Source organism: Eublepharis macularius, chromosome 1 (assembly GCF_028583425.1).
Source record: "Eublepharis macularius isolate TG4126 chromosome 1, MPM_Emac_v1.0, whole genome shotgun sequence".
Taxonomy (NCBI): Eukaryota; Metazoa; Chordata; class Lepidosauria; order Squamata; family Eublepharidae; genus Eublepharis; species Eublepharis macularius.
In genome coordinates this window covers 8,065,280-8,091,358 of record NC_072790.1, presented here as the reverse complement: position 1 = coordinate 8,091,358, position 26,079 = coordinate 8,065,280, and the positions used below count along the sequence as shown (strand labels likewise).

At 46.6% G+C, this 26,079-nt stretch overlaps 1 protein-coding gene across 1 annotated transcript in view; it reads right to left on the bottom strand.

Moving 5' to 3' along the window:
- Positions 1 to 1,849: 1,849 nt before the first annotated feature.
- Positions 1,850 to 26,079, bottom strand: part of BFSP1 (beaded filament structural protein 1) — a 44,800-nt gene continuing 20,570 nt past the window's right edge. The window contains exons 3-8 of the mRNA XM_054996472.1: positions 25,272 to 25,367; positions 22,643 to 22,735; positions 20,088 to 20,195; positions 13,633 to 13,853; positions 4,172 to 4,257; positions 1,850 to 2,805 (exon numbers count right to left, since the gene is read on the bottom strand). Coding sequence (XP_054852447.1) covers positions 1,850 to 2,805; positions 4,172 to 4,257; positions 13,633 to 13,853; positions 20,088 to 20,195; positions 22,643 to 22,735; positions 25,272 to 25,367 — 1,560 coding nt within the window. The remainder of the gene's footprint in view (positions 2,806 to 4,171; positions 4,258 to 13,632; positions 13,854 to 20,087; positions 20,196 to 22,642; positions 22,736 to 25,271; positions 25,368 to 26,079) is intronic.

Genomic DNA, 26,079 nt, shown 5'->3' with positions numbered 1-26,079 from the left:
ATCACTTAGGGGAGGGGGAAGATCCAGACATCTCCAGCTACCTCACTGTTAAGGTGTAGGATTTAAGTTGCCCTGCCTTCTTCCTATTCACTTATGCAGTCTAGAGTTTGCTCCAGCTCTACTTTGAATGGCATTCATTGTGGTCAGCGAGTCCAAGTGATTTAGTCGCGTGCTGTCCTACCTAATTCAAGACCCACCACTTGAAAAACACTTCCTGTGGAAGGCAACACTTTTATTAAATGAAAATCAAACACAGGTCACCATTTAACATGCATCACTCAAGAATCATTAGAGATACAGAGATCAGGATGGCCAAGAACAAAATCACTTCAGTAGGAAAGTTAATGAAGTTTAGCAATTTATACTTGACACACCTTGCAGTATAATCCTAAGCAGCTCAACTCAGCATTCTAACCAGGTATACTCGATGGGACCTACTCCTCCCTCCGACAAAAGTGCATTGTTAATTGTAAATGCTGTGACCACAAACATGCCGGCCTCAGTCAACTTCCTGTTGTTTTTTTGTTGTGAGAGATTAGTGATTAGAGAAGGGGATGTCAATGCCCAGCTGGGGCTATTAATGGAGACCCTCAGTGCCAGTTGAGTTCAGATGGACACCTTAATGTACATCCCCACATAAGTGACCGACGTGTATCTCCCTTATTGGACTGGGGCAACTTGGTTGGAAACTTAAGCTCATTGTCGTGTCTTCTATGCGGTCCCACATGGGAATTGCACATGCGCAGGCAGTCCTGCACGTGCACAGTTCGCATGCGTGCCTGCACAGAAGAACACTCAATGAACAACAGTTACAGGTTGGTGCAACCCTGTTTTACTTTGGTAAGCCTTTATTCAAAATTAATATTTAGAACTGGGGTTGAATAAATCTAATTCATTTAGGCCCAATTCACAGTTTACCTTCTACAAGGCAGCTGTTATCTCCTTCTATTAGTGCTGGCTTGGGAAGTAACCAAACCAATTGGAGCTTGTGTCATTAGCATCTTGATACATGTCTGGAGTACATGAGACATGAGCAGCAGCCATGTAGCAGCAGGTCCTATATGAACCAGGTCTAAAAATCTCAGAAGTGAAACTGTATTATGAAGTATTGTACTATTAACTGACAAAGCCCAAGTCATACCAAACAGCAACAACAACTAATTTTACCATTTCCTCAGAACAAACTTGCCCTGACCTGAATAGCGTAGGCAAGCCTGATCTTGTCAGATCTTTGAAGCTAAGCAGGGTTGGCCTTGGTTAATACTTGGATGGGAGACCTCGAAGGAAGACCAGGGTTGCTACACAGAGGCAGGCAATGGCAAACCACCTCTGTTAGTCTCAGGCATCACCGTAAGTCAGCTATGACTTGACAGCGCTCTCTACTACCAGTAGATTCTGATATTTGTCATATACCTAAACTCCTGGATTCTTTCTGTTTACGCAATATCTTTTCTCAGAAGCCAGGGTATTTGGTACCACATATAAACCTAGATATGGCGTGTTTTGAGCACTGACCTGGATAGCCCAGGCAAGCCCGATTTTGTCAGATCTTGGAAATTAAGCAGGGTCAGCCTTTGTTAGTAATTGGATAGAAGACCTCCATCGAAGACCAGGGTTGCAGAGGCAGGCAATGGCAAAACACCGCTTTTAGTCTCTTGCCAGGAAAACCCCGCCAGCTCTGACTTGACAGCACTCTCCACCACCACAGACAAATTCAAGCAAAGTATATAATTCATGCTCTAGTCCTTGAAACACTCACACTGGAGTAAGTCCACTGACTTCAGCTGATCTTGCTATGGAATGGACTGCAACTTTAATGACGGTGATAAGAAAATGAGCTCTCTAAAGATCAACAGCTTTTATCTCCTGCCTTCTTCTTACTGGTCTTCTCAATCATGGTCTCCACAATCATAGCTGTTTCTTCATATGTTTGGATTTTGTTGTCAGAGAATTTCTCGATAGATTCCACAACCTCAACCTTCTCATAACTCATAGAACTTGGAGGGCTCGGTTCTTTGAAAGAAAGGCCGCCAGCTCTTCCATGCTCTTTGCCTATTCCTGCTTCAGTTTGACCACCTGGACCTGGAATGGGAACTGGCTCTTGTTCCATGACACCAGCTGGTTTTGCAGGCTCTTCGTCTCTTTCTTCAGATTTTTTCTGCTCTTCAAATGCATCTTCTTTCTCTTTGTCTTCTGGTTTGTACTTATATTTAATATCTTCCTGCATCTTGAACCCCTCCTGTGTTTCATGGGCTTCTAGTTCACTTTGGTCACTTTCCAGAGGTTCAGGTAGCTCTGGGATGGGTTCTACACCAACTCCGCTTGGCATCTTTTCTTCAGAAACAGTGATTGCGCCTCCAGAAGGAAGGGGTGAAGAGCGGAAGCAGGGGTCATCATAGCTTCCCTTCCCTGTTACAAGCACATAACGCCCTTTTGCGCAGACGTCGGTTTTGGGTTCTGATCTCTGGTAGCACCGGATTCTCTCTCTCACTATATTGCACAGTTTGTCAAAAGCTTTGCTGATCTGTGCTCCGTCAGGCACATCCTCTGCAGTTTTTTCTTGCTCAGCTTCTCCTCCTCCTCCTCCTCCTCCTCTTCCATGTTCTCTTTCTACCATCAAGCCTTCATGTCCAAACTCCACCTGATCCAGGTCAAACCCTTCCAGCATTTGATCATATGGCTGTTTGGATGAGGCCCCATCAGCAAACTCTTTAGGTGTGATCTCCTTCCTCCTTGAAATTTTCTTTGGAAGACTTCTCTGTCTTGGCTTTGCAGTAGCAATGTCTTGTATGACCATGGTAATGTCTGCAGCAAAGAGAAAACAAAATAACATAATAAACCGATGGCCCATAATCTCTCTGTTAGCATTAACTGACATAGCTGGGTAAGTATTTCTTCTAGCAACGGCTGCTGCAGATGAGAGTCTAACCAAATTGCTCAAAGCTTGAACATGATTTTAAACATCAACACAAATTTTCTAATGGTAAGACCAATTTGACAATGGAACCAATTACCCAGACAAGGCCCTCTTCCCAGTGGGAGATCTTCAAGCAAATATTGGACAGCCAACAGTAGAGAAATGCAGCTTTGGATTTCCTGCACTGAGCAGAGGGTTTGACTAGATCACCTACAAGACCCCTTCCAGCTCTAAGAATCTATGATCCTAAGGCCTTTAATAGACCTAAAAAACAAAGGCTCCTAGAAGGAATGTGTCCTACAGAGGATGACATGATCCCCCAAGCACTAAGCCATTTGAAAGAAATGTGACTGGAGAGCCACTCAGCAGACAGAGTTTCATTCCACTCCCACCCAAATTAGTTGCAAACATTTATTTACCTCAGAAGCCACACGTTTAAGCTTGTTTTCTACCCACATCAAGAAAGAAAACTGCTTCTTTGAAGAACTCTCTGTAACTTCCAAAGAAAGCTCTAAGTTAAAGCTTGTGCCCCTGATATTATAGGGCTGGTAGCGACTCACAAGTGCTTCTAACTGCCAGTTACCCCCTCACTTAGAAGTTCTTTGGTAATAAGTTTTATTTGAGGGTCTCAGTCAATGGGTTGAAGACCACGGCTTTCCCTGAAGGACTTCAGGAGGACTGATGGCATTCATGCCTGTTTTATGCTACGGAGAGCAAAGCTGACACATCACTGGAAAAAAATGCTTTCGTTTTTCTCTCTACGAATTACTGTAGTTCATGAGGGAGAAAGCCTGGCGATTCTAGTTTAGCTGGTTTACGGACTTGCCTGGTTGGACACAAGGGTCAAGTTTTTACTCCCAAGTAATTCAGGCATCAGATTGCAGCACTTGTCATTGAGGCCCAAGTTAAAGATCGAGTTAAACGTTCCATTAATTTTAATAAAGTTTGGAACTTGACCCAGCTACAAGAATGTGGGCAGGCGCAGCGCGATAACCTTCCTCCTCCCTGGAACTTCTCAGGTATTTGAATCAAAGCTCTCTCTCTCTCTCTCTCTCTCTCTCTCTCTCATTTTCTCTTTTTCTTCTTTCACTTGATTGTTCTTCAGCGAAGGGGAAGGCCATCATCCATAAGGAGAGGATAGCTTACTTCTTAAACTTAGCAAAGTCATTTGTAGTCAGACACGGTGCCAGTTTAGAAACAGATATCTCTGGTAAACATGCCAATCTCTCAGTCCCCAAACCCGAAAGTCATTACCTTTCCCTCCCAGAGCTGGAGTATAAGAGGGTTTGTAACTCTGTGTAAATAGCGTTACGGGAGTTCCAACGATGGCAGAATTCAACCTAGCACAGAAAGGGGAAAATTGGAGGAGATGTTTCAACCAAAAAAATGCCTTAAACAAGACCATTTTTGTCTTTTATTTAAACCAACACCAAAGCAGGTCAAACAACATGGGCCACTGGGCTACATAACTGTGGATACCGGCCCTGCATTTCCCTGGGTAGGCTTAGCTCCTAGGCAGCATAAGCAAAGCTGCGTTGTGGAAAAGGTGAGTTTCTTCCCTCCCCAATCTCACTGTAGCAGAAACAGGAGCTGCAGTGAGAGGGGGGAATCAGTGGAAAGCAGTCTCTTTCGCAAGTGGAATGTCTACTGCAAGCAGAGAGGGCACTTAGGAGCCAACCCATAATTTAGGGCTATGTTCTGGATAAATGACTGTTATTTAGTTTTGGCAATTTAAATTCTCAACCCCAGTTTGATTGCAACAGCTACATACATAAGTGTGCCTTCTCTCCAAAGCACACAATAGCACACTATTCTAGAATAATTCAGAAAGGCTCTTATAGCAGTGAAATTGGTAGATTACATCCATTAAAGCCTGCCAAGACCATTTTAAATGGTGAGTCAAAGCATCAAGGACAGACCTGTATATTTCCAAAGGATTGGAAAAGGAAAATGTTAACTTTGGCCTTTACTGCTAATGACTAGTATCTTTTACTGCCTTATACCAAGTCAGATCATCTCACTCAAGTATTGGATGCAATTAGACATGGGCACGAACTGCATTATGGACCAAAAAAACCCACGAACCGCCTGATTTTCCGTTCACGATCCAGTGGTTCATGAGCATCCACGGCCAACGAACCAGCTTTCGTTAGAGGCCTGGTTCGGTGCGTTCTTCCGTGGTTCATCAAGCTAGACAGTCAGGCACCATCAATCAATTCCCTTGGAAACGGAGCCGGGGAATGCCTGAACTCTGTCTGCACTCCTTCTGTCGCCCTGGAAACCCGAATGGAAGCCCAGCTTTCCTTGATCGGCAGGTCTTCCTTCCAACCATGAAGCTGCAAAGTGGTTATAAGTTGGGAGAAGACACCCAGGGGAGGGATGGGGGAGGGGGGTGTTCTGTAGCTATGGGCACTCCAATCTCATCCCTGCAAACCCTGATAGGCAGCTCTGACAGCCAAACACAGACCTCCTGTGTTTCTCAATGAGTCCTCAGCTTATAAATAGCAGTGGGCTCCCAGGCTGGGTTTCACTTTCAGCTAGCAGTGGAGTGGGACAGAGCTGCTGTTTGCTACTTGCTAGCCTTTGGGGAGAGAGACACAGTATAATTGAGCTTGGATTTGGGGGACAGGAATCTATCTCCTCTGGTTCCAGGGCTGCTGCCTGGCTCTGGGGCCAAGCTCAGTGGGCACCTCGTCTGAGGGCTCACATATTGATTGTAACCAGTGACTGATCTGGTCAGGTCTGTGGGAGTGGTGGGCTAGGGCTCTAGTCCCTCCCTCCCTTGGTGCCAGGGCTGCTGCCAGGCCCTGGGGCCAAGCTCAGTGGGTGCCTCGGCTGAGGGCTCACCCTGATTATTATTGTTCAGTGCCTGATTGGGTCAGGTCTGTGGGAGTGGTGGGCTAGGGCTCTAGTCCCTCCCTCCCTTTGGTTCCAGGGCTGCTGCCAGGCCCTGGGGCCAAGCTCAGTGGGCGCCTTGGCTGAGGGCTCACAGTGTCATCTCTTCTCTCCTCAATTCTTGTTTGCTGGCACTAAGAGGCTTCGTGTGGTGGACAAGAGTGGTCATGGGGGGAAGTGCAGAGATTGACTTGGTTGCACCACGGGAAGCAGCACTGCACAGGGCTCTGGAGCAGCAGAGACTCCTGCTCCCAAAAAATCACCTGTTGTGGCTGTGGAGGAGGCCGAAGAACTCTTGCCACTGGCAGAAGAGGAACTCTTGAAAATGTTTGAGGAGGAGGCGGCCAAGGGATCCTTGGAGGAATTGTTGGGGTTCGAGGAAACCTCCAGCCCGTCCCCATCCCAAACTACCAGTGGTGCTGTCCCTGCCTGCAGTCCACCCATCACTCTGTCTTCCATTGCCAGCTCCATGGCACAGACAGTAACCCTTTGTCTTCCCTCCCCTGGAACCGTTAGCAGGCCACGGTTCACCCTCAATGTTTGGAGGCACTTTTGGGCCCATCCGACTGCCCCCCATGTGGCGTGGTGCTGTGTGTGTGATGGCCTGATGCGCAGGGGCAATGACCCGAAGCACCTTTCATCGATGACCCTGACTAGGCACCCGAAGAGGCATCACCCGAGCCTGTGGTCTCTGTCCTTGGTCAGCAAAACATCCGTCGGGGAGAGACAGAGGGCCACCAGATTGTCTGATCTGGGATCGGTGGGAGGGTCTCCGGAATGCACCCCAAGCAAGAAGCCTTGCCCCGAGGGTGCGGCTGGTGGGAGCGGTAGGCTCAGGCAGGCCTCCCTGGGGGAAGTTTTTTCATCGGGGTAGGGGGGGGTGCCGCTAAAAAGGGTGATGTCAAGGGCTCAGGAGGCGGGCGTTCATGTGGTGGTGCAGATGATCTCCCTGCAAGGCTTTCCCTTATTGGTCGTGGAGGGCATGGGCTTCCAACTGTTGCTCCAGCACTTTGCCCCATGGTTCTCCATGCCGTCACGGCGCACCATTGGGCGTTGAGTCGTGCCTGCCCTCTATGGGAGACATGGTGCGAGACATGGTGCACAGAGAGCTGTCGGCCACCCAAGACAGAACAGTGCACTTCACGGCTGACCTGTGGAGCAGCTGCCATCACGGGTACCTTGCCATCACCGCTCACTGGTGGCAACCAGAGGACCTCGACTACCCCAGGCCAAGATCTGGCAGCCGTAAAAAGGTGCCCAGCTTGACCCTGGGCTACACGGTGGTTCTTCTTCAGGCCCGGAGGATGGACGAGGTCCACACTGGGAAGAACATCGCCGCCACCATAAAGGTGGATCTGAGGGAGTGGATGTCCGGGGTGGAAGGGTTTGTCCGTGGCTTCATGGTGACAGGTGCAGGAGCCAACATGTTGGCAGCCCTGAAAGAGGCATCCCTCCCGGGCCTGGTGTGCATGGCGCACAAGCTGCACCTGGTGATGAGGGATGTGCTCCAGCTGGGGAGCAAACCAAGAGACAGTTGGGATGAGGGAACCTTGTGGACGCGCAACCTGCTGGACAGCTGCCGTCGCATTGCTTCCCACTTCTCCCGCAGCATCAACTCTTCCCACGAGCTGTTCCAGAGGTAGGAGGAGGGAGGGGACCCCAAGCACCAACTCTTCCAGGACCTGCCCACCCGCTGGAACTCCACCTATGACATGATATGTTGTCTGGTGGAGCAGAAGGGCATCTTGTCATCCACATACGTTCTGACGAGGGGAGAGGAGCTGAGCCTCATCCCCATGGAATGGAGAGTCCTTGCCCAGATGTCCCGGATGCTGAAACCTTTTAAGGAGGCCACCAAGCTCTTGTGCTCCTACGAGGCCAGCCTGGGTCAGATCATCCCTCTGATCCACGGCCTCAACCGGTTTCCAGCCCAGGAGCTCCAGCACGAGCAAGAGCTGCTCCCCAGGGTCCGGGACTTTGTCCGGAGGATCCAGGTCTGCTTGGCTGAGTGCTTGCATCCTCTGTGCTGCGAGATGTCGTACCAACTGGCCTCCCTCTGTGACCCCTGCATCAAGGGCAGCATCACCACGCAGGTGGGTCAGATGCAGTACTGGAAAAAGGAGCTCCGCAGAGCGGTGCTCCATTTCCAGAGAGAGAAGGCAGGACAGAAGGAACTGGGCAGGGGCAAGGGGCAGGTGGTGAAGCAGGGAGAGGGGAGGGGGAGGAGGGGGAAGAGAGCCACGCCCAGGAAGACCCACCCCAATGGCCCCATTTAATCTCTGGGCCTTGTCGTGGGGCTGCATGGTTGGCCGCTGCACGGTGGGTGCGTCCCTCTCAGTGGAGGACTCGGCAGGGGCCATGGTGCACAAGTACCTTGCTGAGCCCACCAAGCCCCCCCATGCCAACCCGTTGGAGTATTGGGTGAGGAAATATGCCTGATGGCTGGACCTGTCCATCGTGGCAACAAACATCCTGTCCTGCCCTCCCACTAGCATGCAGAGCGAGCGGGTGTTCTCCCACCTGGGAGACCTCCTCTGTCCCCGCCGCACACGTCTGCACCTGGACCTGCTGGATATGTTGACGTTCATAAAGGTCAACCTCAACCTACTGGGGCACCCTCCCATGGACCTGGACCTACCCGGGCTCTGAGCCACCCTGGGATTATAGCCAGCCCAGCTCCTCCACAACGGGCTTAAGCCTCCCTCAGTTCTCGGGGCTGCTTCCATGGCTGGTGACCGTTTGCCCTCCTCTCCCAGACAAGTGCCTGTTCCCTCTTTCAACCTCTCCCTCTCTGGATGGTGCCCAAACGTCCCCTCCTCACAACTTGTCCTGCCCAGCCCATCCTTTCTGTGAAAGCAGGAAGGTGGGTGTTTTCTGGCGCTCTGTTTTTTGGGCACGTAGGGCAGCTCCGGAGCTGCGGCACATCTGGTTGCATAGCATGGAGCCCACTATCCTAGGCTCCTGCTGTCCCCTCTGAGCATGGTGGGAATGGGTCCCTCGACTCATCTCCTGTCCATTAAGGCAGGAAGGTGAGTGATGTTGGCGACAGCCCACACTGCGACACAGGAGGGGCGGACAAGCCTGCCACAGCAGCCTGCGCAATCCGACACGGTGGGTGTTTGGGGCCTCTTGGTTCTCCTCTCCCTGTCAAGCTCCTAGTCCCTCTTCACACCTCGCCCTCTCTGGGACAGCTCTGACCACTCTCAACGACCTCCCTGGTCCTGTCCATTCCCGTCCTTTCTGCAAGGGCAGGAAGGTGGGTGATGTTGGCTGCCGCCACAGGGTACCTCAGTGGGATCCTCGGAGGTCCCTCAGCACTGGTGCAAAGGTCTCATCGTAGACTTCAGCGTATTTCTGAGTGTAGCCTTTGGCAATGAATCTCGCCTTATATCTTTGCACTTTGCCTTCTGCATTGCATTTGGTCTTGAAAATCCACTTGCACCCAACTGTTCTCTTCCCTGCAGGGAGTTCTTCAAGGGTCCCTGTCTGATTGTTGATGAGAGATTCGTCCTCTGCAGCCCTTCTCCACTTCTCTGGCAGGCATTTTTGTTATGTCTTCCCATGTGGAGGGTTCAGGCACAACTTCTGTCTTTGCCAAACAGGAATGTCTTTTTGTTGGTATGTTTTGTTTACTCTCTCTGATCGCCTGATTCTTGACTCTTTAGCCCCTTCTGGCTCTGCAGGTTCTGCTGCTGTGTCATGTGTGCAGTCCATGATGGGTAGTTGTACTGCTCTTTGTTGCTGTTCTTTATTTTCTCCTGTTGGTGCACTTTCACCAATGTCTGCTATCTTCCTTTCATTAACACAGACAATCTCGCAGATGTTTATAGTTTCAATCTTTGGGGTAAGGATTCAGTATGCTCTACATCCTTGTGCATACCCCACAACAATTCCTTCTTCTGCTTGGAGATCCATCATAGGCCTTTTTTCTTTAGGAACATAGTTTTAGGCTTTTGATCCAAAAAACCTTCAGGTGATTCACACTTGGTTTGTACCCATACCATAGTTCATATGAGGTACTGCTTGCACCTTTGGTGGGCAGTCTGTTTTGCAGGTAGGTAGCAGTGCTTCTCCCCAGAATTTCTCAAGTAGCCCTGCTTCAAGGATCATGCAGCAACTCATTTCAGTGAGAGAGCTTTTCTTTCTCTCTGCAACTCCTTTCTGCTCTTGCATGTATGGCACTGTGACTTGATGCTGAATCCCCTGCTCGGTCATGTAATTTTTCATTTCATGTCCTACATAGTCACCTCCATTGTCAGTGCGGAGTGCCAATGGTCCTCTCTGGAATCTCTTACTGACCATTGTTATATAAGCTTTAAATTTTTCCAGCACTTGATTTTTCTTCCTGATCATATATGTTACAGTATACTTGAAGAATGCATCGATGATGGTGAGAATATATTTGTTGCCACTTGGTGTCGCTATTCTCATTGGACTGCATAGGCCACTGTGTATTAAATCTAATGGCTGCCTTGCCTCTTTTTCCTCAGCTCCTTTCCCTTTAAAGCTGGGTCTGATTGCTTTGCTTTTAATGCAGCATATACATTTTTCTTCAAAAACACACTTTGTAAATTTCATGCCTTTCATCAGATTATTGCTTTGAAGTTGGCTGATTGCATTTACATCTTGATGCCCAAACCACCTGTGCCAGATTAATAAGCAAGTCTTATGTTTACAGGTCTCCTTTGCATTTGCAAAGTCAGCTACTTGCTGGCATGTTTCCAGGGCATACAGACTGTTCCTCTTCTTAGCTACCTCTATTATTTCTCTTTCCTCCTTAATGAGACATTGTTCCCTAAAAGATACTTTCATGTTTTTCTCTACAAGCACACTTACAGAAAGCAGGCTAGTTTCCAAAGTTGGCTCATAGAAGCACTTTGTTAGCACGATTTCCCAGGCCTGTTTGTTTGGAAGTTTGCATCTTAATGTTCCAGACTCCATGCCTGCTATTTCTACAAATCTACCATTTGCAACATGCAATGCTTCCCTTTTTTCTTCCTTTTACCTTTCAAAGAAAGCTTTATTCCCTGTCATGTGAGCTGTACATGCAGAGTCAATATACCAAAATTGCTCTCTAGGTTCTCTTTCTGCTAGTATAAAGCATTTCCTTGCAGGTTTTGATTTGTCACATTGGAAATTCCTCCCTGCTCCTTCCTTTCCTCTCCAGGAGGAATCCCTTTGTTTGGAGAGAGTGCAGTTCTTTTTGAAGTGACTGCCTTTCCCACATTCATGACAAAATGCTTCGGCTTTCTTGCTTAAGTTTATAGTACCCATAGCACTTTCACAGTCCCTCAGTCCAGACCCTCTGCCTGAATTCTGGAATTCCTTATTTCTATTACACTCCTCCAGCATGCTTATGGCTTGACTCGGAGTCAAATCTTTCTTAGCTTCTACTTGATTTATGAAACTTTCATACTCTGGTCACAGGCTGATCAGCAACAGTGCTATCAGATCCTCATCGCGGAGATCTTTTCCAGCTGAGCGAAGCTGCTGGACTAAAGCCAGAAAACCATCCAGGGGCTCACACAAGCTCTGATGCGCTCCCATTCTAATACTGAACAACTTCTTTTGTAAGAACATTCTACTCTTAAGGGAAGTATCTACATAAAGTCCTTACACTTCTTCCCAGCTATTTTTAGCTTTATCAACATGAATCACCCACAACATATCCCGGTCCTTCAAACCTTTGAAGAGGATCCCTTTGGCTTTGTCGCTGTGTTCATCCCATTTTCTTTGCTTTTCAGGTTCCTCATTTGCTGGCCTTGGATTTTTAATTGTGTCCCAACTCCTTGTTCCATGGGCTGGGTCTGCATGCGGGCTTTCCAGATTACACATTTTCTGTCGTTCAGCCTTTCTATCGCGGCCACTTGCGGAATGCTACAGGTGGCCATTTTGTCCCTTTTTCTCTCTCTCACACACACAGCTCGTGAGGGACCCTCTGGGGAGTCTTATTCCTTCAATCAGAGATCAATCCACAAACCATCCTCTGCTCCCGTGTAGGCTCTGGTCTGTTTTAGGAAAGATCTTGAGTCTGATTAAGGAGTGAATGAAGAGAGTTTATTCAGGAACCACAACTTTAACAGAAAGGAGAGAAACAGAATAGATACTAACTACCTCAGTAAACAGGGAGGAGGGACTACCGGGAAGAAACAGGAAGCAGGAAGTAGCCCAAGAATACCAATCTGGAGACATGCAAGAAGGATGGGAGGAAAGAAGGATCCAACTCTGCCATCTATCCAACTGTCAGACCCGCTGCCCCTTGCAGGTATCCTGTTTCTTCTGCCTTCTCTGTACACAAGACATTGTATTTCCAACATTCAGGAGCAGAAATTGCACACATTCTCTGTGCAAAATAATACTGGGAAGCACATAGTTCAAGTAACCTCAGTACCAACCATATTTCTTGTTTTACACAATTACTTATTATGGGTCTTCCCTTAATTTTGTAGAATTGTTCATGCCATGCCCACTTTGAGGACAGGAATTGCTCATTTTAAAGAAGCGTTGTTCTGGAAATGGGTTGGTCAGGGCCAGAGGGGGACTGGTACATTCAAAAAGCCCCAGTGCAAGCTAAGCCAAGCGGACCCTGTGGTGCTGGCAGGTCCTGCACAGTCTGGACCCTGGCCATGGAATGATGTCAACCAGTCAATCTTGCCCTAGCCCAGGCCCCAGCGCTGCAGGGTCTGCCTGATTCCAGGTGTCCACCAGAAGCCTCAACGGTTGTGGCCCACTAGGAACTCTCCCAGTACATTAACAGGTCAGTCCACCTCTGATGCTTTTCCTGAACATTTTAAAAATCAGGTGGGTCTGGTCTTCCAGCCTTCCCTCTCTCTGTCTTCCCGTCCCCCTTTTTTGATTAATTCTTGCTGAAGCCTGTGGGAGGGGGGGTATTGAGGGTAGAGGAAATTAGACCCACTTCATGGTCTCACTTGAAAATGATGGACAAGGACTTTTAGAAACTAGGAAACTAAAGCAGGCCTCTGCCCCAGCCCTGCATCCCAGCACTTGACCTATACCTTTTACTTTTTATTGACATAAATATAATTACATTATTTCCATTTATGTATTCATGTCAGCTAATGTCCTAGTAATAAACTGTTTTGTAAAAACTGATAGCACAAAGGTGGCAAACAGTGCAATCCTAAGAAGTGTTACTCTAATCTAAGTACATTAAAATCAATGGGCTTAGACTGGAGTAACTTTGCTTAGGATTGCACTGTCTTTAACCTACTATGTGTACATATACTTTACAACGCTCTGGTGTTTGATGCACTATTAGTAAATGGATGTTTTGGTATAGTTTGTTAAAGCTCCAAGCTCCACATTCAAAGAGGGCTGGAGGAAACCCTTTCGGGGGCTGATGTTGCCTGGGAACTGCCATTTTGATTACATTTTTTATACTAAGCAAGAAATGAATGGGCTTAGACTGGAGTAACTCTTCTTAGGATTGCACTGAAAGTCTGGGCCTATGTTTCATTCAGGTTTTCTTTTTTAAAGATACTAATTTATCAAAAAACATTGGCTTGAACTACTACTTGGTCTTCTAACAGCATGAAGAAGGACTTAAAACAACTTTAATATGAACAGCAAAAAACACCCTGTACAGCAGTGAGTCTTATAGTCTCCTTCTAGAACTAAGGTCATGTGAGGTTAGGGCAAGTCCACAAACTACCAGTTCCCTAACACAGTTACAGATAAGGGAATGTCTCAAATGTCTACCACTGCATGGACTATATGTCCGTACAGTTGTCACTAAAGACCCAGAAAAATTCTGAGCCACTGAGCATCTCTGCTGTTTCTCAGCCCAAGAAGCCTCTTACCTGCTGTCCTCATTTTCGATAATGCGTTTGTAGCGCTCCAGTTCATTCTCCAGGGACTGACGGTAAATGGAGAGTTGGCGGCAGTCATTGGTGTATTTTTCCAAGGTCCTTTCAGCATCTTCAATGCCCTTCCTTAGCGTTTCAATCTGCTCGTTGTATAACTGAATCTCATCATCATAGCTCTCCTGGGTGCTCTTAATAGCCTGCTCCAGCATGGTTGTCTGTTAAACAAATGCAGATGGAAGTGGCTGCTCAAAGCATCTCTCACCAGGGAAAATGCACCTTCCCAGCAGGTCCCTCCTACTGCAATCTGAGGCAAACTTACTCTAGTCTTAAGCCCAGTGATTTCCATAAATTTAGGCTTGAGGAACTCTGCAAAAAGATTGTATTTTAACTGCCTGGAAAATGGATCGATCTGCTTTATTGACAATTCAAGGGTTTTAAAGAAGTACCATTTGGCATGAGTGCTGCGGAAGAAAGAAGATCTCAGAACCTGGCACATCGCATGCTATGCTCAGCATGTAGACAAGGCGGCCTGGTACACTGCAAGATGGCTTTCTACTGTGTCCATTCCAATATTTATTTATTTTATTTATTTATATTTAATTTATATTCTGCCCTCCCCACATCAGCAGGCTCAGGGCGGAGCACAACCAAGTTTAAAAACATATTTCATCATCTATACAACTTAAAATCATAAAACATCCTAATACATAGATTAAAATACATGTAAACATATTCACACACACACACGTGTGTGTATGTATGTATGTAAACACAGCAGCACATAATCCAGACGACCTCCTATTTAGCCATCTCCAGAGTATTTTGCCAGGGATGTATGAGAGATGGAGGTGTCACTAGTAGGGAGGGCATATACTGTGCTTCCCCGGCTAAGGCGCACCACCCGGCATCAACCATATGCCTGGCAAAACAGCTCCGACTTACAGGCCTGGCGAAATGCTAATAAATCTCGCTGGGCCCTGGTCTCATTGGACAGAGCATTCCACCAGCCTGGGGCCAGGACTGAAAAAGCCCTGGCCCTGGTCGATGCCAGGCAGGCCTCCCTGGCAGGCCAGGAATCTTTAATAGATGCTTATCGCTAGAGCAAAGAGTCCTCTGGGGTTCATATCTCACTCAAAAATATTTACAAATATATATCACATAAAACGAATAATGGAGGACAGAGCTCTGAAGTCCTTAATTCAGTTATTCTTAATGGGAACGTATGGCCTACCCGGGGAACAATCTACAAATGTGGGGAGCCATTCCGAATGGGGGGGGGCAAATGGGGGGAACGTTTATTATTATAAAATTATAGGCAGCCCATTTTTCCTACTTAGAGTGGCTTCTAAGAGCCCACAGAAGGGACTTGTTTTATGATGCTTACCATGCCTTGGGACAAATTGCAGGTCCTAGATTCCTCCCCCCACCCCACCCTGTGTGCAGAAAATAGGAATTGGGCCTACCTTTAAGAGTTGGCCAATGGCCACAAGGCCCAGGGATTTCATCAAAAGTATGTATGTATAGTATACATATATCATAAATATATAAATAAAGTTGTAATGTCTGAAATGATGTTTTTATATTCCAGATTTTAAAAAATTGTTACTTAAGGGACATTTGATTATAATGCTGCCTACTTGATGGTTTAAAGATTAATTTTTGTCACTTAATTTCATATCACTTGTTTGCGATTTACACCTCAGTAAGGCTGCACTAGTATTTCCTTCCGCGCGCTACCTGCATGGCAAACTCGTGCCGTTCCTTGCACATGTCTTGAGGTGTTCAGGGAGAGCATCTTCTCTCCTTCAGCGCATTCACACGTTTACTCTGGGTAACCAGAATGGACAAAAACAAGAAGGAAAAAACCCAACCTGGTAAACGAGTCAGGAACTGACAAGGTTGAGCAGCCAAGAATATATAAATGAAATACAATTATTGATTGCACAGTGCAATAATTAATTGTTTCTGCACGGTGCAATAAATAATTATATTTCTTTTATATTTTATATTTTCTTGGCCACTCATCCACTCTGAGAGGTCTTGCTTTTCATTTTGTATTCACAGTAAGGTCTGAAACATCACCATAATATGCTTCAATGCATAATCTCGTAAGTAAGAGCAAGCGCTTCACTTCACAAGCTCCAACATTCACCTGAGAGTTTAAGTGCTCTGAAGACTGAAACATGGCCCCCCCCCCAGTGCATCCTGTTGAACGTTCCTTAGATGGAGACTGGAGCACACAGTGGCTACATTATTCCCTGCTTTTCTGCTTAAGGAAATTACAGAAGCCCCTGTGTCTGTGCGTACCAGGATGCATTGTATCCTGGAAAAATCCAGTTGTTGAATCTTCCATACCGGAGCTGTAAGAGCATGCGAAATACACATTGTGACCCACTCAGACAACATGAGCACCACGGATAATAGGAGTAACGTGGTCTTGATATGTTTGGTTACTGGCATCCTGGGACATATAACATATGAAAAGGGCCTATAGTAGGAAGCCAGTTCCAAACAATTGTTATTCTCAGATGGAAATGAGGAAGTCCTCTGTCTTTTGACATGCCATACTGGTGACAGTGGTAATGGAGAAATGGCTGTCGGCAATTCTACGACTTCCAGAATCTCACCCTTTGAGAGGGATGGAACCAAAGTGGACCGCCGTCTGGCGGCTGGAGATGGAGTTCTCAGAACTCTGAGCGAACTCGATGTAACCAACATGGTTGGAGCTGAGGAGGACAACTTTTTGTCTTTTGCAACTTCGAAGTTGACTGTTTATTGGCGTGCTTCGTTTTGAGCTTAGCCTTTTTCATAGGTGGCCCTGACTGGCACCAAGATGGAACTGTGGAAGGAGCCACTGATCCTTTTCAGTGGTAACAGGGTCCGAGCATGCTGGTGGAACTGAGGAGGCCCATTTTGGGTGCTACAGTTCTTTATCTGCTGTGTTGTTCTCAGAGCCTGTAGCACCCTTCAAGGCTGACTCATATAGAGGCACTTTCAACTGTGATGCCCTTTCATAGTGCACCTTGAGTTTAAGCTGTCTGCAGACCACAGACCACAAGGTGTCATGGCCCTCGCCCAAACATAATAGGCATTTGTAGTGCCCATCCAAGTGGGCCATCTTGGTACCGTAACACTTCTTGAAGAGGGCCTTTGAAGCCATGAATCCAAAGGCCCAAACTCTCCTTGAAAAGTAGGAACCAAGGAACGAAGAGAAAATACGTCTTTCTTCAGCGGTGGCTAAAGAAGGCTAGGGTCACTATACAGAGGCAGACAATGGCAAACCACCTCTGTTAGTTGCTTGTCTTGAAAACCCCAGCAGGGGTTGCCATGATTCGGCTGTGACTTGATGGCACTTTACACGCATACATAGGACTGACTGATTCCAGGAAAGTTTGCAGGAGGCCAAGTACAGCATCCAGCAGAGGCGGAGGGGGTTGAGCAGGGAGTGGGTCCCTAATTTTGCTCGTGACGCGTGGAAGGGTTGGTCCATAACCAGAAAGTGTTTGGTGAGATATGAACCAAACTCTCAAGAGATTGCCTGATCACAGGGAAAGAAACTTCTATTGCTCTCATTCAATGCGCACATTTTTTTCTTTTCTTTAAATGTTTCCCCTGGTGGGTTTTGCTTGTTTATCTCCAGTTTTTTAATCCCCGCATAATGACCAGAAGAATGCTAAATGCTAGTTCGAACTGAAGGGCCAAAGTAGGTGTCAGTTTTCTAACAAGTCGTGTCTAGGGAAACCACCAGATGTATTAATACACACACATGAAACCGTCTTAGTGTGAGTCAGGCACTTGTAGTGAAATCCTCAGCAGAGCAGCTGGAGTGACTCTGCTTAGGTCTTCACTGCTGCACTGTCCGCTCAGACTGGCAGCCGCTCTTCCCGGTCTCCGATCCAAGTCTCTGGCATCACCCCACTGCCTGGTCCTTTCAACTGGAGATGGTGGGGATTGAACCTGGGACCTCAGGCATGCAAAGCAGAGGCTCTTCCACTGAGCCACAGCCCCTCCCTGAATAAGTAAGCAAGCTTCTATTTATAATTATAAATAAAGATACCTTTAAGGTGCAACTTATGTGGAATAAACATGGGCCACCAGGCGGTAGCACGTCACTTGAATACATGATTCACCTACAGAAAAATGAAGAGTTGTCCTGCGGTCTGCACTAAAACACTAAAGCAAAAGCTATTTATTCAAACTAAACAAAATAGCACAACACTGTGTGCAAGTTTTTGAGCTCTCCAGAATTCGTCTTTATCAGACTGGATGTTAAAAGAGTGGCGTGGGGATTCCTTCAGGCCGTGATAAAACACCTTTCTGGAAGGCGAGTCTTTATTTTCCTAGGCATCCTCTGCCATCTGGTGGTAAGAACATTTCCTCCTTGTTACCAGAAACACAACACTTCTGAACAATTCCATAAGCATCGTTTCGATTGCTCTGAAGATATCAACATGAACTCCATAGATCAAAACACGCTTTAAACTTTTTAAAAATCAACCTCCTTTGGGGCATATTCTTATGCTGAGATTGGATTGGACTGCTGGTTGCAAAAGTATACCCTCACACTCAAAGGACGCAAACCCTCCCAGCTCTTTCATCTCCCTGTTCCCAGGGCATTTTGCCTAGAATAATGAGAGTTAGTGTTGCCAATTGCCTGAAGGAAGATACCCCATCCCTTTAATATAGCTTTAATGAGACATTATTTACTAGGTGCTGTTATTTAGCTCCATGTCGGAAAATATATACATTTTCCAAAGGAAATGTATTTTTGCAATGATGCAAAATTGCGGGGGGGGGGGGGGGTGTACATACATAGTGTAGTTCTATGTGTGCAGGAGATTGTGCAGCATCTCCCACAGACCCACAACATCAGCCTTCAACTGTTCCCATTTAGAACACATTTGGGGGATTGTTCTGTGATACTCCTGGTCTATCTTTATGCCTCTTACCTTGGCCCAGTATGCAATAGAGCTCTGTGAAGAGATACTCATGATGAGCAGAGAAATTCCAGGGGCTTTATTTAATAGCCTCAAGAAAGGCAACAATCTCCCTCCTCTCCCATTTTGCACCTCAGGGAGCCATTTTGAGAATGAGGGAGCTGCTGAGCCCCCAAGACTGGTGGAACAACAAGTGAAAATGTAGATGGAATTAACAATATGTTTGATTTAGTGCAAGCACCAGAGCTCAAGTGCAAGCAGAAATTCCAACTTACAAAAGATGTGATAGGTTTTTGCAGGGGTCATTTCGTAGAAAAAGAACTGCAGGAACTCATTAGCATAGCTCATTAGCATATCTCATTAGCATTTGCCACACCCCCTGACATCACCGGAAGTGTGTCAGAAGGCAACACCCACCCCTCAGGCCCCTTTCCCCCCAAATCTCCAGGTACTTCCTGAAAATAAAGCAGAATGAACTCAAAGCAACTGACCCTCCTCTGGAGAGGCCTACTTGCGCGGAGGCACTCACTCACTAGTCACGAATGAAAACAAAGCAGCAGAATGAATTGAAGCAGCTTAGCTTCCTTTGGAGGGGAGGAAGAGGGGAGGAAAAGGAATCATGTGGGCGGGGCCAAAACCCACGTGACCACTTTTCAGCTCTACCGGAACGCCATTCCGGCGCGTTCCGCCTCCAAATGAGCCCTGGGTTTTTGCAAGGAATACAGCTAAGTTCAAAAGGCAAGAAGGGGTGGACTTGGGGATGGGGCAGCCACAGCAACTGCCCTGGGCTCTGCACCAAGGCGGCCCCACTGCCCAGCTGCCAGCTCCCCACCACCACTGCCCTGAAATGTCCCTCTGCCTGTGCAGCGGTGATGGCTGTGCTCAGGCAGTAGGTTTGTGATCCCCCATGCTGCTTGCGACTCAGGAAAAAGAGAGAGGTGATCAGCTGTAGGCCAGCGGGGGTGGGACCTGCACAAGCCTCTTGGCATGCAGGCAGGGATGAGGCATCCTCTCAGGCAAGCCCCAAGCGCCACAAGCCCTGAATCGTATGAAGACGGAGGAGTGCCTGCCCGACGGAGCTGTGAGGAAAGCCATCTGCCTGGCCAAGCCCCACATGGCTGGCAAAAGAGGCAGGCTGGGGGGGGGGGGGCTGGCTCTTTCTCCTTCCCTTCCTCCTTCTGTGGGGTGGGATGGAGCTAGGGGTAGGTCCCCTATAATGATTATGGGGACCCATCCTCAAGTTCTGCCCGGGGGCCTCAAAATCACTAAGGCTGCCCCGAAAGGCGAGGGACCAATTCTCCCCAGTATGACTGTGGAGACTTTTACAACATCTCTCCAATATGGCTAACATTCTAGATTAAAAAGCTGCCCGTAACAGCAATATTCTAAATTAGACGCTTCTCTCCTGCTTGTCTAAACCTCGGAGTTCCAGATTTCCCCGTCTTCCACTTGCCATACGTGTGCAGTGGCCCTGGCCTTCCAGCGCCCCCTGTAGACTCTTCCCCGGAATACCTCTGTCTGGAACTTTGCCTTCTGAGCCTGGAGCTGGCCAAGGATGCTCTTGTATTCCTCTAACTGGCTCTGCAGGAGGGGTATCCGCCTCTCGGTTAGCAGCTTCTCCTAAGAGAAAAGAAGAGCAAAGGGGAAGCACAAGGAGGTCAGTCTGCACTTCCAACAGCAGTGCTGTCCTTACAGCTTCATGAATTTTTCACTGCATTTGAAAGGGGACATGTGGCGGTGGTGGTAGGGAGGATGAACAGAAAAATCTAGTGAGATGCTTTACAAACAAATAAGGAATGTGTCTGGGATTGCAGAAGGTGGCTGTCTGAAAATGAACGGGATTCCTTTAACACAATTCTCCAGGTTATGGATTGGCCCTATACAGACATGGGCTCATGCAGGTGAAATAAAGACCGCGTGTCTCGTTCTGTCCACAAAATGCAAAGTGCAAGCCTGTGTGGTCACAATTTGCCTTGAGACCTCAAAGAGAAGAAAGAGGAGATCTAATGCTTCAGCGGCACCATTCCCAACTGGTTCCCCCCTCTGCCACTGACATGTTAAAGGAGAAAACGTGGATGGAATGAAATCTGGGGTTTTGATTTCATGCCACTTCACACATTTATATAGTACTGGGTCTGGGATCCAGTGTGGGTTGCCTCAACCCCCATGTGCATGGTGCCCAATTCAGATCAGGACAGCGTGAAGGAAATACTTCAGTCTCCCCACTCACAACATTTTCCCAACCTAAAATGGTCATGGAGGGAACTGTTTGGCCCTTTGGGGAAAACCACAGGTTGTCTACTCTGACTGGCAGTGGCTGTCCAGGGAACATAAGAAGAGCTCTGGTGGATCAAGTTGCCCAGAATTCTCTTTCACACAGTGGCCATCCAGTTTGGTGTAATGGTTAAGAGCGGCAGGACTCTAATCTGGAGAGCCGGGTTTGATTCCTCCCTCCTCCACTTGAAGCCAGTTCAGTGACCTTGGGTCAGTCACAGCTCTCTCAGAGCTCTCTCAGCCCCACCCACCTCACAGGGTGATTGTCATGGGCATATTAATAACACACTTTGTAAACCACTCTGAATGGGTGTTAAGTTGTCCTGGAGGGCGGTATATAAATCGAATGTTGTTGTTGTTCTGGCCTTAGAGGTACAAATGGGGCACACAGGCATTTCCCCCACTACCAGCTCCTACCACTGGTACGCAGAGTTTTGCTTCCCCTCTGTATGGAGGTTCCTTTTACTCACCATGACTAGTAGATGTTGACAGACTTCTCAAACTGAAACAGCTCCCAGGGCAATATCTGCCCAATTGAGAAGCTGCACATGCACTGAAAACCTGCACAGTTTGGATTTGAAAAACAGCAATGGGGTGTGCGGGAGAGTGGCTGGGGTCCTTTCTCCCCACACACCATGGTCCTGATCCAATTTGGGCCCCTGTGGTGGGTCAGCATTGAATTCCCATGGAGAACTTGCATCTACATGGTAGTAGAACACTCTCTCCCCTAACCCTAACTCTAACCCTGTCACAAGGGCAGAGCTGCCCAACAACCGATGGTCAGGTGGCCAGCTGCGAAGGGGCCAACTGTTGCCAATCAGCTGACTGATAGGCACATCTTTAAAGGTTATGTCCACAGGCCCACTGGGTGTGGTGGATGCTGCAAATAGCACTGTAGGGCACCAAAGACGAAGGGGTCTGTCATTGTCATCACACCCTGTGTTGGAATGGGCTTTTAAATGAAAAGTTTACAGAATTGTTGGAGGAGTTGAAGTTTGGAGTCTGATGGGCTGGGTCCTCTGTATGAGGAAAAAGGAAAAGTTTGCCCTAATTGGGACAGCTTTAGGTTGAAAGACTTTTAATTAAGGAACTAAAGTGTGAAAGCCAGCGCTGATTTACACAGACAAGTTAGAACTTGGGGGTGTTTTGTTGGCAGAGGAAGTGGATAGTGAAAGGAGACTCCCCTTCAGCCAAGTGATCATGGTTGGGTCTTTTGGAGAAGAATAATTCCTGCCCAGGGTCTAAAAAGGGGGTTTTGGCTCTGAGGAGGACCCTGGGTCTGATAAAAAGGGTAAAGAGTGCTGTGTTGAAGTCAGAAAACCTAAGCTGTAAAGTGAAATCTCAGAAGAAACTTTGTTAAAGTAACTTAAGTGTGAAAATACCAACCTCTCAGTTTTAAGATCTGTGGCTACTGAAACTAAGCTTTAAGATCATTGTGCTTAATGCTTGTGAAGTATTCTGTTCTACAGTTAAAAATTTTCTCTGCCTACCTATATACCAGCCCTGCCTGTTTAATAAACCTGCTGTTTCCCTTTTGAATTTTACTCAGCCTCTAGTGCCATTTTATTTAGAGAAGATGTGAGCTCTTGCTTCTGCCCTACTAAATATTTGGGGTAAAAGCCATAAATACATAAGCTTAAAGTGTGGGACAAAAAGACCCTTAAATTATACCCAGAGACATGCTACCAGAGGCTGCTCAGCCACAGCAAGCAATCTTGACTATTTTGGAGGGAAAATCTACCTCACAGTGGGGGAGTGAGTGGGGCCCCGTGTCACCATGACATAACTCTTACCTCACTGGTTCCAGCTGTGATGGTGGACACCCGGGGGGTTGTTTGTACGATCTGTTGTAAAATGTTGACATAGGTTTGTACTTCCATGAGGTTCTGTGGCAGAATAAAACAACTCCCATTAGAAAGAGATTACATCTCAGGTCAAGAAACTGGACTGCTCTTTTCCTAGTTCGTTATTTTTCCTTGTGAAATTATAGGATAACATTGAATGCTGTTGGGTTGTCAGACAGGGGTGATGAGATGTAAAGATGTGCAGGGATCCAGCATCATGTAGGAGGAGGAATTTTGAGATGTAAAGTTTGTCCTGTGAGGCAGGAAGAGAAATGGTATCTGTGGAAATTTCCTCTTTTACACAAGCTGGCTGGTGAAATTTTTACAGGGGCATTCACACCCAAATGCCCAACCCCTCCTGCACCTCCCTCCAGTGTACAACAAAGTCTGTTTCCTTTGCTGTTTCTTTTGATGGGCTGGGGGCCACGTAAACAACTAAGACGGCCTGCAGAAAATCCAGGGGGGGGGACCCCGAAACATGCAGTACCTTTTTATGGCAGCCAACCCTAATGACACAAAAACATGGCGCAAGCTTCCAAGTTCTATCTTCATCAGAGAAATGTTATAAGAATTTTAAGAAGTGAAGGGGGGAAACAAATTTTCTATCATGCAGATTCATCTCATTTCGAAAAAATAGACTTCATATGACTCCCCTTTCTTTCTTCTTCCCGGAATGCAAGCGCAGCAATGTCACACGTGCAGCAAACAAAGTGTGAGCCTGCAGCATCTGACACCACAGGCTGGCATGACAGGCTCTGTAGAAGGTTTGCACGGGGAAAATGATCTAGGGATTTCCAAATCCAGTGGAACCCCGGTGGGATCAGCAACACACTCTGTGGAGAGGTATCTCAAAAGGACAGTTAGGAATCCCCCCAGTTGTCACAGACAGAGCAAGCTCTTTTTGCTCCATTTTTGCATTATGTCACCACAACTCTGCTTATAGCGTCTAGTTAAACGTTAATAAACATCATTATAATCACAAGCAATTTGTTCTCTTCTTGGGCATCCTACAACCCCAAATGCAGATCCTGGCAGGCCCTGACTCTGAAGCAAGGCCTTAAAGGGCTTAGAAAACTTGCTCTTTTGAGAGAAGGGGGAACGCCTGTGTCTGATGAAGAGTTCTACAGAACTAGAAAGCTTGCACAATGTTTTGTGTCACTCAAGTTGGCCTCAATAAAAAGTATTGCATGATTTTGTTTCTTTCCTATATTCCTTTGGCCATTATGTTGTATGTTAATAGTGAAACCCTAAGTCCATTGAAATCAACACAATGTAGAACAGCACCATTTTGCGTAGGATGGCACTGCTAGTTCAACAACCATCCTGTTTTGTTGGCGCAGCTTGAATACAACAAGGATGTCTGTAATCAATGAGCAGAAATTTCAAGCTGTGGACGAGTCCTAGATCTGCTAGATATCAATACACAGGAACAATCTGGGGATGGTACATAAAAGCGCATAAGTGACCACTTAACGTGTTTGTACATTTATGTGGTATTGAACAGAAAGAGGTGATGTGGAGCAGAACTAGCTAGATCAGACAAGGTCAAGTGGCATCAGTAAAGATGGTGTGTCAGGCAGAAATGGAGCTACAGGATTCCCTGTACAATTAGTTAGGACTTCTTAAAGTAAGAAGAAGCCAGGATTCCCTGTACAATCTGTTAGGACTTCTTCAAGTAGGAAGGGTGTTTCTTCTTGGATGAACAGACTATGGCACCTTGAATGACTTCTGAGACCAGCATGAGATAAAAGGGTAGAGCCATTTAGGGATGCTATGAAATTTCCCGGTGCACCTCTTTCTGCTGAAAACTCCCTGTATCACGTTTTGATTTTCCATGCACAAATGCAAATCTTGACTCTTTGCCTCTAGGTGAATTTTTCCCATTAAGTGTGCATAATTTTTAATGACAAAATGACATGCAATACAGATGCCATAAAAGAAACCATTAAGGAAAACCAGCAAAGGAAGGAAGGAAGGAAGGAAGGAAGGAAGGAAGGAAGGAAGGAAGGAAGGAAGGAAGGAAGGAAGGAAGGAAGGAAGGAAGGAAGGAAGGAAGGAAGGAAGGAAGGAAGAAAGAAAGAAAGAAAGAAAGAAAGAAAGAAAGAAAGAAAGAAAGAAAGAAAGAAAGAAAGAAAGAAAGAAAGAAAGAAAGATCCCTAGAGCCACTAAAGGGGCGGAAGACCATGAGGCAGATGAGAGTGCTAAAGATGGAAGGCAGTGATACAGCAGGATAACAAAGGGACAAGATGTATCTAAGCATACTCTCATTTCCAACTGTTGATAACAATTAATGATTATGTAGGGTTACTCCAGTCTCAACTCATTGATTTCAATAGACTTGGACTGGAGTAAATCTACATATAATTGCATCAGAAAATCATTTTATGATCAAACTCCTGATCACCCATAACCTGCCTTTCAAGGAACTGAAGGGGAAGGCTTGGGAGACAAGATAGATGCATCTGCGGAAAGTTATTAGCATACCAGAGGTCAAGACTGAGCCAACAGCCTTTCTTTCCTCCACTCTTAGGTAATGAATGAAAACTTCATCGAGTAAGACCACTCTGGTGGCAATTACCTTCTTGTATCTGTCCTTGGTAGCATTCATATCATCTTGCAGGAACTGTGACTCAATCTGCAGTTCCAAATTACGTAACAATGCTTCATCAGCTTCCTGTAACAAAATCAAAAGAAGGAAACATTTTTTTTTTGCTTGCAGTTTGCCTTACTAAAAGTTGCATCCCTTGTCCCATCTATGACTGTTCTGCTGCCAGCTGTCTAAAATTAAAACCTTTTGGTAGCAGGCATGGCTGTTCTGAAATTGACTAAACCGGTTCCTTGAAAATGCCCGAGCACGGCGAGCAGCATCTGATCTAGAACCTTGTGATGGTAGCAATTCCATGTTATTAGAGGTATACCCGCCTCTTTTTTATTGATATGTATGCACACTGAGAACAAAGGTTTTATAGGGCGTGCAATCAAAGTAATCGCTAGGCAACCTATAAATTGGAAAGTGCCTTGTTTTCTATGGAAAGGTAAAAACACCAACATTCAAAAATGAGTTTTTCTCCTCAAACCATCAGCTTCCAATACTTAGAAACATCCCACAAACTGGCTTGTGTGTTGCAAAAGCGTCACATTCCTGGGGGGACAGAGAGCCATTCAGAGAGTATTTCTTTTGTGATATGCCACACAAACTAATCTAATGCTCCGCTGTCCTATTCAAAAAATGTGTAGATGCTTGCTCTTTCCATTATATCCTGGAATGCACAGCTGGTCAGGCCTGCTAATATACCAACAACAACAACAAAAACCCCTCAGTACAGATTTTGCTTTGGACCTAGATATCTCCATGGTGAATAATTCAGATTCATCATTACAGACCA